Source organism: Asparagus officinalis, chromosome 1 (assembly GCF_001876935.1).
Source record: "Asparagus officinalis chromosome 1, Aspof.V1, whole genome shotgun sequence".
Classification (NCBI taxonomy): Eukaryota; Viridiplantae; Streptophyta; class Magnoliopsida; order Asparagales; family Asparagaceae; genus Asparagus; species Asparagus officinalis.
Window position 1 is genome coordinate 32,636,378 of NC_033794.1, and position 15,609 is coordinate 32,651,986.

A 15,609-nucleotide genomic window follows, 5' to 3' on the forward strand; every position below is an offset into this window, starting at 1 on the left:
CAAATAAGGCAGGTGTTCGAGAGGATCAGATCTCAGATCTACGCGTACGAACTCCGGATCTAGGCTTGGTCTTAGATCCCGAGACTTGGACGATTGTTTCCTTGGTGAAACAATCCTCCCCGGCTATTATTTCCTTGGTGAAATAATACCCGTCGTACTGCGTAGATCCGACCGGATCTAGATCTCGCGGTGGTCCACGGCAAACAACCCCGGCGCAGGCAAAGAACCCACCAAGCGAGCGACCGCAAAACAGGAGCTCGCGATTCGTTCGTCAAATAAGGAAACAAAGTTGTAATCTTTCTTTATTTTTATTTTGACTTTCATTGTAACCGGATCTTATAAAAAGATCGGATCTTTTGTAACCGATAAACTGTTGTAAAAGAAAACAATGGAATCAATGAAGAAGAAAGCAACGATTTTTCCCGCGAACACTATTGAAGAGGATTAGTGAGGAAAATTTGGAGGAGATGAAATAAAGAAATCATTACCTTTATTTGCTTCTTCTCCTGCGGTAAGGTACATCTGATGGTGAAGTCTACGGGTAATATTTCTTCAGAAATTTACCATTAATAGGCATCATAAGTTTGTGGCCATCTTGGGTGATAAGATGATAGGGTCCATTTGAGTAGACAGTTTCTACTATAAATGGCCCTTTCCATTTTGGCTCAAACTTCCCTTTCTTCTTAGAGTTCAAAATCATTGGACGCCGAACTGTAAGAACCAAGTCGCCTTCTTTGAACGTGCGATATCTAACCTTCTTATCGAACGCTCTGGAAATCCGAGCTTGATAAAGCTCAATGTGTTGCTGAGCCAATAGTCGTTTTTCATCAAGCGCTTCTAATTCTTCAAGACGTCGGTGATGACTCTCCTCCGTCGTCATACCAATTGCGAGTGCTATTCGTAAAGATGGAATTTGGATTTCTAATGGTAATACGGCTTCACATCCGTATACTAAGGAATATTGTGTGGCCCCTGTCGGCGTGCGAACCGTTATGCGATAAGCCCACAAACTTTGACCCAACTTCTCATTCCAATCTCTTTTATTTGTTGACACTACCTTAGTGAGAATTCTGACGATGGTCTTGTTAAATGCTTCTGCTTGCCCATTAGCAGCAGGATTATAAGCCGTTGAAGCTAAATTCTTGATCCTAAATTTATCACAATATCGGGTGGAGGCTTGGCTAACGAATTGGGGCTCATTATCATGAATGATACATCTTGGAATGCCGTACCTGTATACGATATGATGTTTTAAAATTTTAACAACATCATTCGTATTAACTTCTCTCAACGGGATTGCTTCTACCCATTTAGAAAAGTAATCAGTTATCGCTAAGATGAAGTGATATCCTTTGGAAGAGGGTGGTGTCACTAGGCCAACAATGTCCATTCCCCACGTTTCAAAAGACCAAGAAGTGGTTGACGGATGAAGATGCTCGGGCGGTCGATGCATGTAATTAGCATGTATCTGGCAGACATGACATCGTTTAGCATAAGCGACAACGTCTTGTACCATGTTAGGCCAGTAATAACCCAATCTACGTAGTCGGTCCCATAACTTAGGATCAGGCTGATGAGCTCCACAGATACCATCATGAGCTTCTTTAAGAGCTTCTTTTGCTTCTCTATTTGACAAACAGCGAAGCAAAAGCCCATCGTATGATTTTTGATACAGAGTCTAGGATTGAGAATCATAGTAGAATCTAGGTGCTCGTCTACGAATAGATTCTTTTTCTTTGATGTCCTCAGGCAATAAGCCGTATCAGACATAATCGATGATTGAAAATCGCCAATCTTTAGGTTCGAGCGTTGTAGGTTCCTCTTCAACTGCGTTGATCTGCAGTGTATACTTTGATTTGAATAATTGTCTGCTTATCACTGTGACCTGCTGGGTAGTACTTTCAGGTAGAGCTAAGGTAGCCGCCAGTGACGCCAATGCATCAACATAGGTATTCTTAAGATGGGGTATATGGTCGATGTAGAAGCCCTCAAAGGAATCGATCAATATGATTGCTGTTGTATGGTAAGGAATGAAGTCTTCATTCCTAACCTCATATTCTCCCTTCATTTGATTAACAATGAGTTGAGAATCCCCGTACACTTCTAGGTGTTTCACCCTCAGCTATTTGGTTATATCTAGGCCAACCAACAAAGTATTATATTCAGCCACATTATTAGAACACAGCTCTGTTAAAGAAACAACGCATGAGAGTATGTGATTTTTGGGAGAGATAAAGACAACCCCCACTCCAGCTATAACCCGACCAGTAGAACTTGTCCTTGCTGCACCATCGAAGTACAATTGCCATACTTGTTCTCTAGAGACGATGTTTGCTTCATACGTCTCATCAGGTATGTCCTGGTATAATTCGACCTTTTCTTTCAGTGGATGATTAGCCATAAGGTCACAAATAGCCTGACCTTTCACTGCTTTTTGAGGTTTGAAGTGAATGCCATATTAGGAAAGCAACAAAGCCCATCTGGCGAGTCTCCAATTCAATGCACTAGGTTGCGTTCTGAATAGGATTGATCTGGGAAATGACATGTATGGTTTGTCCAACCAAATAATGTCGCATTTTCTGAACTGTGAAGACCATCACCAAATATTCCTTCTCAATAAGAGGATAACGAGGTTCAACACCCGATAGAATCCTACTGAGATAGTAGACAGCTTGTTCATGGCCGTTTTCATCATCTTGTGCCAAGAGTCCTGCTAATGCATGATCTGTAGCCTGGATGTATATCAAGAAAGCTTTACCTGACTTCGATGCAACCAATATCGGTGGATTGGAGAGATATTGCTTAATCTCTTTGAACGCTTTCTGGCAAGCCTCATCCTACATAAAGGATACTCCTTTCTTCATTAGTTTTGAGAATGGTTGGCATTTCCCAGATAGGTTAGAAATGAACCTGCGAATATACACCAATCGTCCTTGTAAGCCTCAAAGCTCCTTAAGATTTCTGGGAGGTGGTAGCTCTTGGATAGCCTTGACTTTATATGGATCCAAACGAATTTCGTTAGTCGTGACCACGAATCCGAGAAATTTACCGCTAGCCATCCCTAAAAATGACTTAGTCGGATTCATCTTGAGTTGGTGCGCTCGCATAAGATCAAACATTGTTTTCAAGTCATGCAAATGGTTTCCCTTGTCACAACTTTTAACAACCAAGTCATCAACGTAACATTCTACAGTCTTCCGTAGATGTTTCTGAAAGATAGAGGTCATAGCGCGTTGATAGGTAGCGCCCGTATTTTTCAATCCAAAGGACATTACTATATAACAGTATATCTCTGAAGGTGTTCGAAAGGATGTATGCTTGTCATCATCAGGATACATTTTGATTTGGTTGAACCCTGAGAATCCATCCATGAAGGACATCCTTTCAAACCCGCACGTATTGTTAATACTAACGTCCGTGATAGGTAAAGGAAAATCATCTTTAGGACAAGCTGAATTCAAGTCACAAAAGTCCATGCACACTCGAATCTTCCCGTTCTTTTTCAGAACAGGGACAATATTGGCCACCCAATCAGGATGTTACTCTTCATGGATAAATCCCGATTCAATGAGCTTTTTGACTTCCGCTTCAATTGCTTCCATAATTTAGGGCCGAAATCGCGTTTGTTGTTGTTTAACAGGCTTGATGTCTGGTTTGATATTTAATTGATGCATAGCCACTTGGCGATCAAGCCCAGGCATATCCTCATAGTTCCAAGCGAATACATTAATATACTCTCGTATTAGGGTAATAAGATCTTCTTTCTCTTCTGGCAACAAGCTGTCGCTTATGAATATGAGTTTCAGATTAATCTCGTCTCCCATGTTCACTTGAATAACCTTGTCATCAGTAGGGGGTTCGTGTTGTTCAAAATGGTGTTCCCACTGTATACCCAGTTGTCAACTTAATGGATCATCAAACAGAAGTAATTGATCATCTTCCTGATTCTCTATCGGAGATACCGAGGTCATGTTGGCCATGAGTACCTTGAATACAACTCCTGTACTGGTATCGGATTCCCAGCAATTAGATTCAGAAGATGAGGTGAAAGAGTCATCATCTGACTCTCCTTTGGTCCCGAAACGCAGCATAAATGGTGGAGATTCATAACCCAATCCACTATGAGTTTTGTGATAATAATCCTCCGACTTTCCTTCCGGGACATACGCAGATCGTATTGGTGCTTGAATCCCTCTGCCGAAATTTAAGCCCTATTTATGGATAAAATCGTATCTCATATTCTTCATAAGCTTTCGGGTTGTTGGAGTAAAGTATGAGAGTTGCGGATCCCTTTCCTCTTTCTTGGATTCTTCCAAAATATCTTACACCGGGCCATCACTCTTTTCGAAGATGATATCTTTTTGACCGTTAACCTTAGCTGTTACTATGAAGACTGCTTGTGAATATTCGATTTGTCGTCGATTTGTCACAAAAGACGACTGAACCGGCATGTATAAATTTGATTCAGCATATAACTTGGATAGCGGATCCGCTATCACATCAGTGTTTGTACCTGGGATGTTAGGATTCAATTCTACACGCGAGAAGTAAGCTAAATCATTATTATTAAAGATAACTCTGCTATCCTCATAGACAGGATCATTTACATCCAGATCTTCAAGATCGATTATGATGGGTTCTATGTTATTAAAAACAAGACCTTGTTCGTGTTCAGACTCGATATCGGCTTCATTATCGCTATCTGGTTCTTCGCTCAGTGGTACCTTAAATGGCTCACCATCAAGATGATGGATAGAATCAATGAAATAATTCTCTACCCCCTTAAATGGTTGCTTCTCTGCGACCACTGTTTTGACTTCACCACTCTCACCTACATATTTCATGCATTGGTTTAGAGTTGATGGAACCATTAAATTGTTATGGATCCATGGTCGACCCAGTAACAAATTGTAAGATGTCTCTTCATTGATGGCGTAGCAAGTGACATCCGTCCTCAAATCACCCATCTGGCATTTGAGTTTGATTTTGCCAAGGGGACGGGTATTAGAGGCATTGAAGCTATATATGGTGGTTCTCGTCGTTGATAAACGATGCAGAGGAACTCCAAGGTGATGAACGAGCCGCAATGGAATGATGCTCAAAGCAGAACCAGGATCAACTTGAATTCTGTCTACCCGAATAGAGCCGATGTACCCTGTGAAGTATAACGGTCTATCATGTTTCGGATTTCTCACATGCATGTCTTCTTAAGAAAAGGTGATGCACGGCATTCTTCTTTGAAAACCTTGACAACATTGAGGACAAGCTTCTTCCATCGTTGTTCCGGCTAGATTTTGGAGGAAAATGAGCGAGGAAAGTCTTGTTATCCGCCAATGCTTCACGAAGAGCTTCTCTCGTTGATCGAGATAAACGTAGAAGCTCAAACAAGGTAATCATTGCTGGGATATTGGCTAACTGAGCCAGCACATCAAACCGAAAAGAATCTTTCGAACTCTCCGGTGTATCTTTCCTGAGTGCTTTGCTGTAACGAAGTTCCTTAGCTTGAGCTTGCGCTGCTACTTCTTTCCCTGTGGTGCAGCTACTGTTTCAGAATATTTCTTCAAATACTCGTTTCCCCCACGTGTTCCTGATATCTGTGTAGGTTGTGCAGCAAAGGCTGGCTGCTTATTTTCAGAACTGCTAAGTGACGCAGTTTCAACCCCCTCATCTGGGATGGCCGACACAGCATTGCAGGATCTTCATGTGGCTCTAGGTTTCTTTGAGTTTGCCAATGTCCAATGTTCGTCCATTAGTAAGTCAGGATGAACCCACATCAATTCACCTTTAGGGGTAGTGTAAGGGACCATCCCTTTCTCTTTCTTCCGATGCGGGTCGAAGTTTACCACTATCGCCTCTGCTTGAGGAATCGGTTTCACACCGTCTTGTACTTGCACCTCGGCAAAATCTCCAAATTGAAACGAGACCATATTCGCAGATGTGATGCCCCTGGGTTCACACAAGGCTGCAGTCCAAGGTGAAACCAAGAATGTCAAACTTGCCTTGCACCTCACCGTGCAATAACATGTTTCACCATCACAATTAACATCTATCTAGCAGAGTCAAAAATAGGTGTAGGTACAAAAGCAAGTAAAAGATAGTGCAAGAAATAACTGATGAAGTGATAGTGATCACATAAATATCTCATCATCCAACATACAGAAATACATAGCCAATGTCTGAATAGATAACTGGAATACTCAACAAGTCTCAAGTACAAATATCTGAGTAAAGGAAATAAGGCATACAGCCTTTACAACATCTAGAGAATAGTCCTCAAATGTCAAACAAATCTACAGTGGAGCTCCAAAATAAAACATAGCTAAAATAGACAGCTGAACACTAAAGTGTGTCGCCATCAACCTGCGACTCTCCGGGCTCCTGGCTCGTTACCTAAAAGGGGAAGGGGCAACGAGCGTCAAAGCGCTAGCGAGCAATATCACAACCAACCCCAAGGGAACAGGGCTCGTTGTATAAGAAAATATAGATAATACATAATAGATCTAAAATCATTGATCTTACTAAAGAGGATTTTTAGTATTTAGGAATTTACAAGGTATATACGTCGAGCGAAATAATCCAAACAAGGAAACCCTCATGTATATACCTTGTATCTCAAATTATAAATTCTAATCCAAACAAGGAAACCCTCATGTATATACCTTGTATCTCAAATTATAAATTCCTAAACACCAAACCTAGAGTTCTAGTACAGGAACAATAATAAAAGAAATACAACAAACCCCAGAGCATAAATACAGTGCCATATCAAGTTCTAGTACAGGAACAATAATAAAAGAAATACAACAAACCCCAGAGCATAAATACAGTGCCATATCATAGCCTACATGAGTATCATGTTATCATGTCATAATCTACATAAGTGTCATGTCATAAAATTCCTGTGAGAAAGTCATATACAGGGTTAAGAACTATGTCCGATACATAAACTAGATACTGTGGTTTTCCAAACACATGGAATAAGTGGCAAGTGTCAAACACGAGGAAAAAAATGGATTATAGTCCAACACGAGGACTTCTATGGATTATAGTCCAACACGAGGACTGTGTAACTGTGAAAAGTATATGCGGACTGATATACATAATCTATACTCACACGCGTCTCGGTGTACATATCTAAACTTGTGTTAAAAGTCAACCCACATGTACAGATAAATCATTAACATGGTGAACTAGTGACAGGTCATCGAGGCAACCCCGAAAAGAAACTCAAACAGAATTAAGAATCTGTAAAACAACTCATCAGTCGACTGAGGTGTCGATTGATGACGTCAGTCGACTCATGTGTCGACTGACAAGCTCAGGCAGCATAGCCTCAGCTCACCAGTCGACCGATCTGTCGACTGCGGAGCTGGGAAAACCAAATCAACCCATCAGTCGACTGATCAGTCGACTGATGACTGAGATTTCAGCCCGTCGGTCGACTGATCAGTCGACCGATTGACTGCAAAAACTCTGCACAGGTTATTATTCACCCAAAGGTTGATCTAAACTCATCCCCATCAATCCCAAGCATGGAAAATACTGATATTAACATATATGCACCAAACTGGAATGAAAGATCTACATGTAAACATTTATCAAAAGCCTTAAATACATAAAAACATGTTTGATACATTTTGAAATCCATAAATCATGAAATAACTCTTGTCAAACATTTTCAGATCTAGATCTCGTTAATAAAACATTGATGATTCTTTTATAAACTGAGAAGCTCAATACTTCACATCATATACCATAAAGATTTATTCTTTGTACTAAAAATACGTTTTTGGCTCAATAAAAACTCATTAAACTCAATAAATTCGTGTAAAACAAAAGGGGATAGAGTTGGGCGAGATGTTACTCGCCTCTGGGTGATGAACAACTCCTGGATCTGAGAGAGAGTGGATCCCCTTTGCTGCAATGTGAAGATTTCGACGAAAATCCTCCAAGTTCTCCCCCAAATCACTAAGAACAAAACTAGGGTTTAAGGTAAGGGAGAGGGGGCTAGGGTTTTCTCAGATCTGAAGATAAGGGGGGTGATTTCGGGTGAAGGGGAAAATATACGAATAGTTAAACCCGACCCAAACCCGAACCAAATCAAAACAGACCCAAAACCTAAAAAACTAGAAATCAGCGTATCAGTCGACTGATGTGTCGACCGATACAGTCAGTCGACTGTTGTGTCGACTGATCTGGAAAAATTCAGTTTTTGTGCATGTTTTGCTAATTTGCAAAACCAACGCACAAAACTCTACACCCAAACTCTCATATCATCTCAAATAACTTATTATCATGTATATCAATGACCTCAGGCTATTTATCATAAAAGAATTATTTATTTACTAATAATTCATATATATTCATATAAAAATTACGGGGTTCTACAGCAGATACCTTCTTTTGTTCAGCTTGAAGGGCCATCACACCTGTGTCTAACAAAGCTTGAATCTTATCTTTCAGGATGTAACAAGCTTTAGTTGGATGATGCACTATCCTGTGGTACATGTAAAAGTTAGGATCATCAGTCCTTGATACTTCTGCGTTCCGCTTTACCTCTGGCAGCTTGATTTTATTCATCTTGATTAAAGATGTAAGAATGGAGACCACATGTTCATCTTTAAAATCGTATTTCTTCTGAAAATGATTGTCGGATGTATTTCCCTTCTGTTTGGTAGAGGATTTTGGAGATGGAGCTGTCTCAACAGCTAAGGTGTCTTTCCCTTTCGATTGTTTCTGGGAATTATAGTTGTCTTTACCATCTCCCTTTTTAGGCTGGGATTCTTGAGGTTCTTCAGCATTTATCCTCTTAAGCATGTTCTCTACCTGCTCCCCTTGCCAAACCAAATATTTCTATGAACGGGCTTCAACAGTGCCCATCTTGGACAAGATATTGATAGAAAGGTTGTTGCGGCACATCTCCACGAGAGTGGCTTCAGAAACTTGATTGCGTGAATGCAACGATCGATTTCTAAATCTCTTGATGAAGTCATTGACTGACTCTATCTTCTTCTGCTTCTTAGACAATAATGTAGCCATGGACACTTCAGTGTCATCATCGAAGAATCGGGCTAAGAAAAGCCTCTCCAAATCTCTCCAACTCTGGATTGATCCTGGCTCAAGTCTGCGAAACCACTCAAAAGCCACCCCCTTCAGAGTGCTAATGAATAATCGAGTCATGATAGGGTCATTACCCACTATATGACCGGTCTGTGCTTGGAAGTAATAAATATGTTAGGTAGGAGAACCCTTGCCATCAAATTACACCAAGTTGAGTGGTTTGAATTTTGGAGGACATGAGATCGCATCCCATTCACTTGGATAGGGTCTTAACACCCCCAACTCTTTGAAGTTTCCTTGAAGCTTCAGTGCGTCAAGCTACTTTTGGAAATCCTCCCATTTCTGATCCCGTTCTTTCGTACGAGGATTAGATTCAACTTTGGACGATTCAGAATGAATCTTCACAACCCTTTCCTCATCGTCTTCATCATTGCGATCTTCATTAACAGGTGAAGGTCTTCTATACCTAGATCCTGAGGCTTGGGAATGAGCCTTCTTCTTCTTCTTTTCCTTCTCCTCATGGAGTCTCTCCACCATTGCTTCCAGGTGTCTGATGGACTCCTGCTATTTCAGAATGGTTCATTGTTGCTCTTCCAGCTACCGTGAGAGCTCTTCCTCTTTTCCTATCATGTGAGCACTTGCTCGCTCGTTTTGGTCTATATTAGAAGGCTAAGAAGTAGCAATGGTTGAATTTTCAGGTTCTTCATCGACACCATAGGATATACCCGCTAGTTTGTGGTAATCTAGCGGGATCATTGCTCCAGTACAAGAGCGAGTATGTTGGTAAATACCCTGACTTTCAATGAGTGCCTCTCGTAATCTGGGAGATCTTTCAAAATCAGAAGACTCAGAATCATCAGCTGAGATTTTTTCTTTTACCCTTGCTGGCCATGTTGATCGTCACTTCAATATGGCGATTCTTGGATGCTTGTTTCTTAGGACGAAAGCGTCTTCTTCTTGATGATGAGATCATCGGCAGCTCAGTCAACTATTCGAAGACTAAAGATTTATGCGTTGACTCCCCACATAGGCATTGGGAAAGCACTAGATAAGCTTCTCACAGCAGCAATGAGATTACATCTGACTCATGCTGTGTTTACGTGTGAGATAATCCCAAAGATCACTAGTAGGGCAACCCCCAGTCGACTCTGTCAACTTGGCTTTACCCAAGTGAGACCCTCTGAATGATAGAGGTTGACGAACTTAGGTAGACTAACGAACTCCATCATTCATATGACGATATTCGTTGGTAGAATGAGCTCGATGCTTGTGCCTTCTCAGTTGGCTCTTATCCTGAGGTTCGTTTTCTTCACGAACGTCGGTATGAACTGCTTGTTGAAACTGCTAAACCTCTTTTCGAGCATGAGGTTCGTTGTCAGAGCCTACTCGGGTACAAGGGTGAGGTTCGTCATTCGGACGTTCCTTATTCACCTGACCCTCGTCAAACTTGTTGACCTTAGGTTGATTAACCTTCGGTCGATAATGAAAACCGTCTAGCGAGACCAAAGCTCGGGCCCTGTGGCGAGCTTGGTTCTGACGCTGACATTGTCGAGCGCGTCTCGATAATGAACCAGTAGAAACCTTAGCTTCAGCCAGAGCTGAGCGAGGTTCATTTTCAAAAGCCATAATTTGGCTAGTAGAAGCTGAAGTTCGGCTAGGTTGCTTGACAACCCATTTCTTAGCCTGACGGCTAGTTTCTGGAGTCTCCTCTTTGAGGGGCTTGGACTTTTCCTCGAGATTAACTCGAGTTGAATCATCAAGAGCCACTTGGGCTGAGGTCTCATACAAGACTCGACTACACTTACGTGCCTTCGTGGGACAAGACTTACCTGAGGAAAGAAAATCCTCATATTTGGACTGGTCAAATTTGATGACCAGAGTCTCGACGTCCGTTCCCACTGCAATCTTATCTGATTACGCCACCACCATCTCGTCGGAGAGAATAGCTACTCCTACTCACCATTGTCTGTAGGGTCAAAGAATTTAAGGATTAATTGATTCTCTTGTTTTAAGAAATGGGTTCGATCACTTGGTACGAAACCCTTACAATCACTCACTCTCTCTCGATTACAGAGGAAGAGAAGATTAATTCAGTTTCTCTTTTGTTTAAGGTGGGTTCTTGGTGGCGAAAGGATGCTTTCCCTAATGCTTGAGTCGAACTTACCACCCGTTGACGATCAGAACAAGATCACAAGAGTTTCTGACCTTCGTTAACCAGATGGAATCGAGGTTCGTACTCCGAATCAGCATGTAGAAACTCTGATCTCTGATGCTTTGTGAAGTCCAAGCTTGAAAATCTCCAATTAATTAACGATCAACCAAAACTCTGATCTCTGATGCTTTGTGAAGTCCAAGCTTGAAAATCTCCAATTAATTAACGATCAACCAACCACTTTTTCTGTAGCCATCGATGGTGAAGTCCAAGCTTGAAAATCTCCAATTAATTAACGATCAACCAACCACTTTTTCTGTAGCCATCGATGGCTATTTATAGGGTTTTAAGCACGTAACCGACGTGCTATAATCACGGGTAGAGGGGTGTAACTGCCTCTCCCAAATCAGCGCACGCCGTAACATGCTCCTGAAGATTAGCCCACGTGGCTGACTAAGTCTTCGAAGCCGTTACAGGTAAATCCCACATGGATGACGAACCTCGACCTCAATTAAAACAGAGTTCGTTAAGTAAAACGAGCCTCGAGGTTCGTCTTACCAAGAAAACCTTGCAATAGACCAGTTTCTCCTGACGAAATTTGTCTTCACTGACTTCGTTTGACGAACCTCGCTTTCACTAATGAACTTCATCTTCGACAGCTGAGTCCAATTACGTAGTAAGTCTTGTAAGTTCCCTTTTAACGAGCATAATCTTTACTAATGAGTTTTACGTCTAGTAATGGGCTTCGAACCTCGTGTCCAATGATGAGCTTCAAACCCCGTATCCACTAGTGAACCTCGAACCTCGTATCTAATGACGAGCTCATCCACTAATGAACCTCGAACCTCGTATCCAATGACGAGCTCTGAATCCCATGGATCAGTTTCATGAACTTTGTCTTTTGATGTTCAGCTCTGCTACATGGCGACTCTCGTTCTCAAGGTTGATCTTTTCTAAACAACGAACCTCGTTTCTGATTGAGAAGGTGTTCGTTTCCCTGACCCTCCTTTTCACATTTCGAGTTTTGGCATTTTTGAATGCCTACAATAACACGAGCGGTGGGCCTGGGCTTGTGAAAAGGTTCAGAATGGCAGTTTCCGATAGGTGTTGTTTTGTTGCTTGTTTGTTACAGGAGCAGCAGAGAAAGTTACTGTAGCTATCGTCTTGCAGTAACTTTACTTGCAATTTCCCTGCTTTTGCAAGTTCCTCCACCTCCCCCTCCCTCATCTGCTCCCAACTCCACCCCATTTCTCCCCTAACCATGTCCCGATCTTCACTCTTCGTCTGTGCATTGACGCTCGATTTGTGTGGTTCCTTTTCTCAGAGCAGAACTGATGATGCTAGTGAAGGCGGTGGGGCCTCCGTCTCCTCGACTGCTATTGTAGCAGCGATGGAGGAGTAGACTGATTCTCCGCTGGGACTAAGGCAGTGCAAGCCCATTGCTTGGGCCCTGGCCTGACATGTCTGAGGATGAGCTTACAAAGAGGGAAAAACGCTAACTTTTGCTCCTTGTCGTGTAAGATTCATTATCCATTGCATTTGGCGCGATGTGCTGTTTCAGTTGCACAATTATGATTTTTAATGCAAATCCATATTATCAGCTCAATTGAAGCTTGGTAGTCCGTTAGTAGCATCAGAGGCAGGGTTTGGTTTAACTTATATCTGATTTAGGAAAATTCTTAGGTGGCCTTGTAGCACAACAAATTAAAAAGAAAAATTTCATCACCTTCTTATTTGCACGTGGTTTGTGCCATGCGATCTTGTCTTATTGAGGTGGGGGTGTAGTAGCCTAAATAATTAGTGCCTTAAAACTTGATTAATGAATTTTTTTTTTATTTCAGATTACAGAATTAATTAAGGGTATTTTTGGGATTTCATCCTAACTCCTATTTATCTGCCTTGTTAATGTTTTGTAGCAAAAATTCATTCGACGTAGTGGCCAGCACCTCTTTAACAGAAGAATAAAAACAGAGAAATCAAAGAAAAAGACAGAAAAAATCAAAGAAAACCCACAAAAAAGAAAAAAAAGAAAAAGAGAGAAGAAGTAGAAGGAGAAGGAACGTGATCAACATCCCCAAGTTCAAATTAGTTAAGGTATAAGTCAATCCTCATGTTTGATCTAAAATTTCTTGATTTAGAAGAGTAAAATTGTTATAGAGATCTTAGTAAATCAAATCAAAATAGAATGAATGAGGAAGTTAACTTGTTATGAATATGAACTTAAAAATCTAGGGTTTGTAAAGGATTTTTTTGTGTGTTTAGGATGCATGAAAACAAACTGAAAAAAAAGAGAAAAAGAAAAATAAACTAACCTAGATTTGGTAGGTTTCTTGCCGTAGGCCTCTCATTGTCGTCGGCAGAGGAAGAACGAAAGAGGAACAGAAAAAAAAGAAAAGAAAAAAGAAGAAGAAAGAAACGAAGAAGGGAGGAGGAGGAAGATGATCAGGTGTTTTAATATAAAGAGAGGAAAATTTATTTTAAGCCCCTGAACCATGTAAAACTTTCTAACAGACCTTAGTAAAATGAGTTATGATTGAAAATGACTAGAAAATATCTGTTAAGCCCCTGTTATTTACTTAATTTGTAAATAAGTCCAATCTGAGAAATAAACAATAACTTTTAGACTTGATAAATTTTTTATAACCCCCTGCATTATCCTAAATTACTAAAAAGTCTAAAAGCTAGTATATAAGAGTTATAAAATTTTGATAAATTGTTAAAGATAGCAATAAGCTCATATGTACTGTAGAATTTAATTATTATTGATTATGCTTGAATTTATTAGACTCTAGATTATGAATTGATTTATCTTATAATATATGTTTTTCCTGAATTAATAATTAGTCCTATATATCTTATATTATAGGATCTAGTTGATATTCAGAAGGATAATATTTTGGGAAAATCGTGTCCATTTAAGGTGAGTTCATTTCTCACTAGTATTTTATAATATAAAATTGCATGAGTATTATATTTGATTTATCTTGTGATCGAAAAATAAATAATATGTCATTTTCATATATATAAAGATTTGACCTATTTCTAGGGTACTCCATCCTATAATACGATGTTAGCCTTGTGCAATATATGAAAAGCAAATTTAATTTTTATATAAAATGAGAAAAAAGAATTTGGCTCTCATGTAAAATTCAAATAATTGTGAGCATTGTTTTATTTGAGATTTTTGATGAAGTATTTGGAATGTATTTCAACAGTTTAACGGATTCAAAGATTTTTCGTGACTTAGTACCTTGTCAACTTTATTTGAAAATATCTGTAAATTCTGATATGCAAAGTATTACTCATTTGACATATGATCTCGATGTTTTCAAACCCTCAAATAGTTCACTATGGATTGTTTCTGCCTGCCATATGGTGAATGCACCTTTATTAGCCCCTCTGTATTGGCCCTTCTGTATTGGCCCTTCTGATATTTGTTATGGCCCCTCTTTATTGGCCAGTAACCTATGGCAGTGTTAGGTGCATTCGGTTCCCGAGAATTATCTGTTATGTGATGCGATTATGTATTCCCTTGCTACTGGGCTATAACTCGTAGCCTTAGTGTGACCTATGGGGTGACTTTTACATTCATGAATAACTCATCGAGAATTTAGATTCTGATAACGGACTGTGAAATTTAGAAACCAATAATTCTCTGGTTTTGTACAAATTAGTAGTTCTTTTCCTTCTTAATATTTACGTTTATTCAAAAAGGATTTGATTTCAAGAAACTTCACAGTATATTCAGTTGGACATAAGAAAGAAAATATAATTATTGCATTCTTTCTTGAAAACGATAATATTATGATATTGGGATTGTATTTTGCTATCTTTGAATTTTTCATGCAAAACTTATGATTCGTTATTTCTGAGAATTATGCTTATTACTATTTTGTTAGTTATCTAGGAACTCTAGTGGGAAATGTTCTCACTGAACGCTAGCTCACCCTGTTGTTTTTAATTTTTTTCAGATCCGACGTAGCTTCATACTAGCCGTCTTTTGGTTTGAACTTTTGGCTAAGAGGCATTATATGGAGAGCCTCTTCATTTTAATGTTACTTTATGCACAATTTGTTTGTTTTGTAAAAATGCTTATAACGGTGCACATTGTGGCCTGTAAGTACCGATTATATATATAGTTACTCTGACTTCTATCATCAGCAGGTATATAAATATTTTATAATAAACTATGTGATATGAATTGTCAGGCTTGACCCGTGCATAAGAATTGTCTCGTGCACGGGTCGCTGCTGTCGGCACCCCGCATTTACAAATTTCCGCTACAATTTCGAGGCGTGACAGTAAAGTGGTATCAGAGCTTAGGTTTCAATGTTAGAAACCTTGTAGGACACGTTATTATAGAGTATATGCGCTAGATGAGTGTTATCGTATGGATC

General features: G+C 40.0%; 1 protein-coding gene across 1 annotated transcript; it reads right to left on the minus strand.

Moving 5' to 3' along the window:
- LOC109833018 lies at positions 536-1,656 on the minus strand. Its single transcript, XM_020400548.1, has 3 exons — positions 1,514-1,656; positions 1,012-1,232; positions 536-894 (listed from the first exon to the last, which is right to left on the minus strand). Exons 1-3 carry the CDS (start codon positions 1,654-1,656, stop codon positions 536-538), a joined length of 723 nt encoding a protein of 240 aa, XP_020256137.1.

What these genes read in the sequence shown, in the direction of transcription:
- LOC109833018 (XM_020400548.1), bottom strand. Translation starts at nt 1,656, where the DNA reads ATGGGCTTTTGCTTCGCTGTTTGTCAAATAGAGAAGCAAAAGAAGCTC. An exon ending in GTTATTACTGGCCTAACATG is followed by an intron (nt 1,233 to 1,513) that starts GTACAAGACGTT and finishes TATCGTATACAG; the next exon opens with GTACGGCATTCCAAGATGTA. An exon ending in GAATGAGAAGTTGGGTCAAA is followed by an intron (nt 895 to 1,011) that starts GTTTGTGGGCTT and finishes CTTTACGAATAG; the next exon opens with CACTCGCAATTGGTATGACG.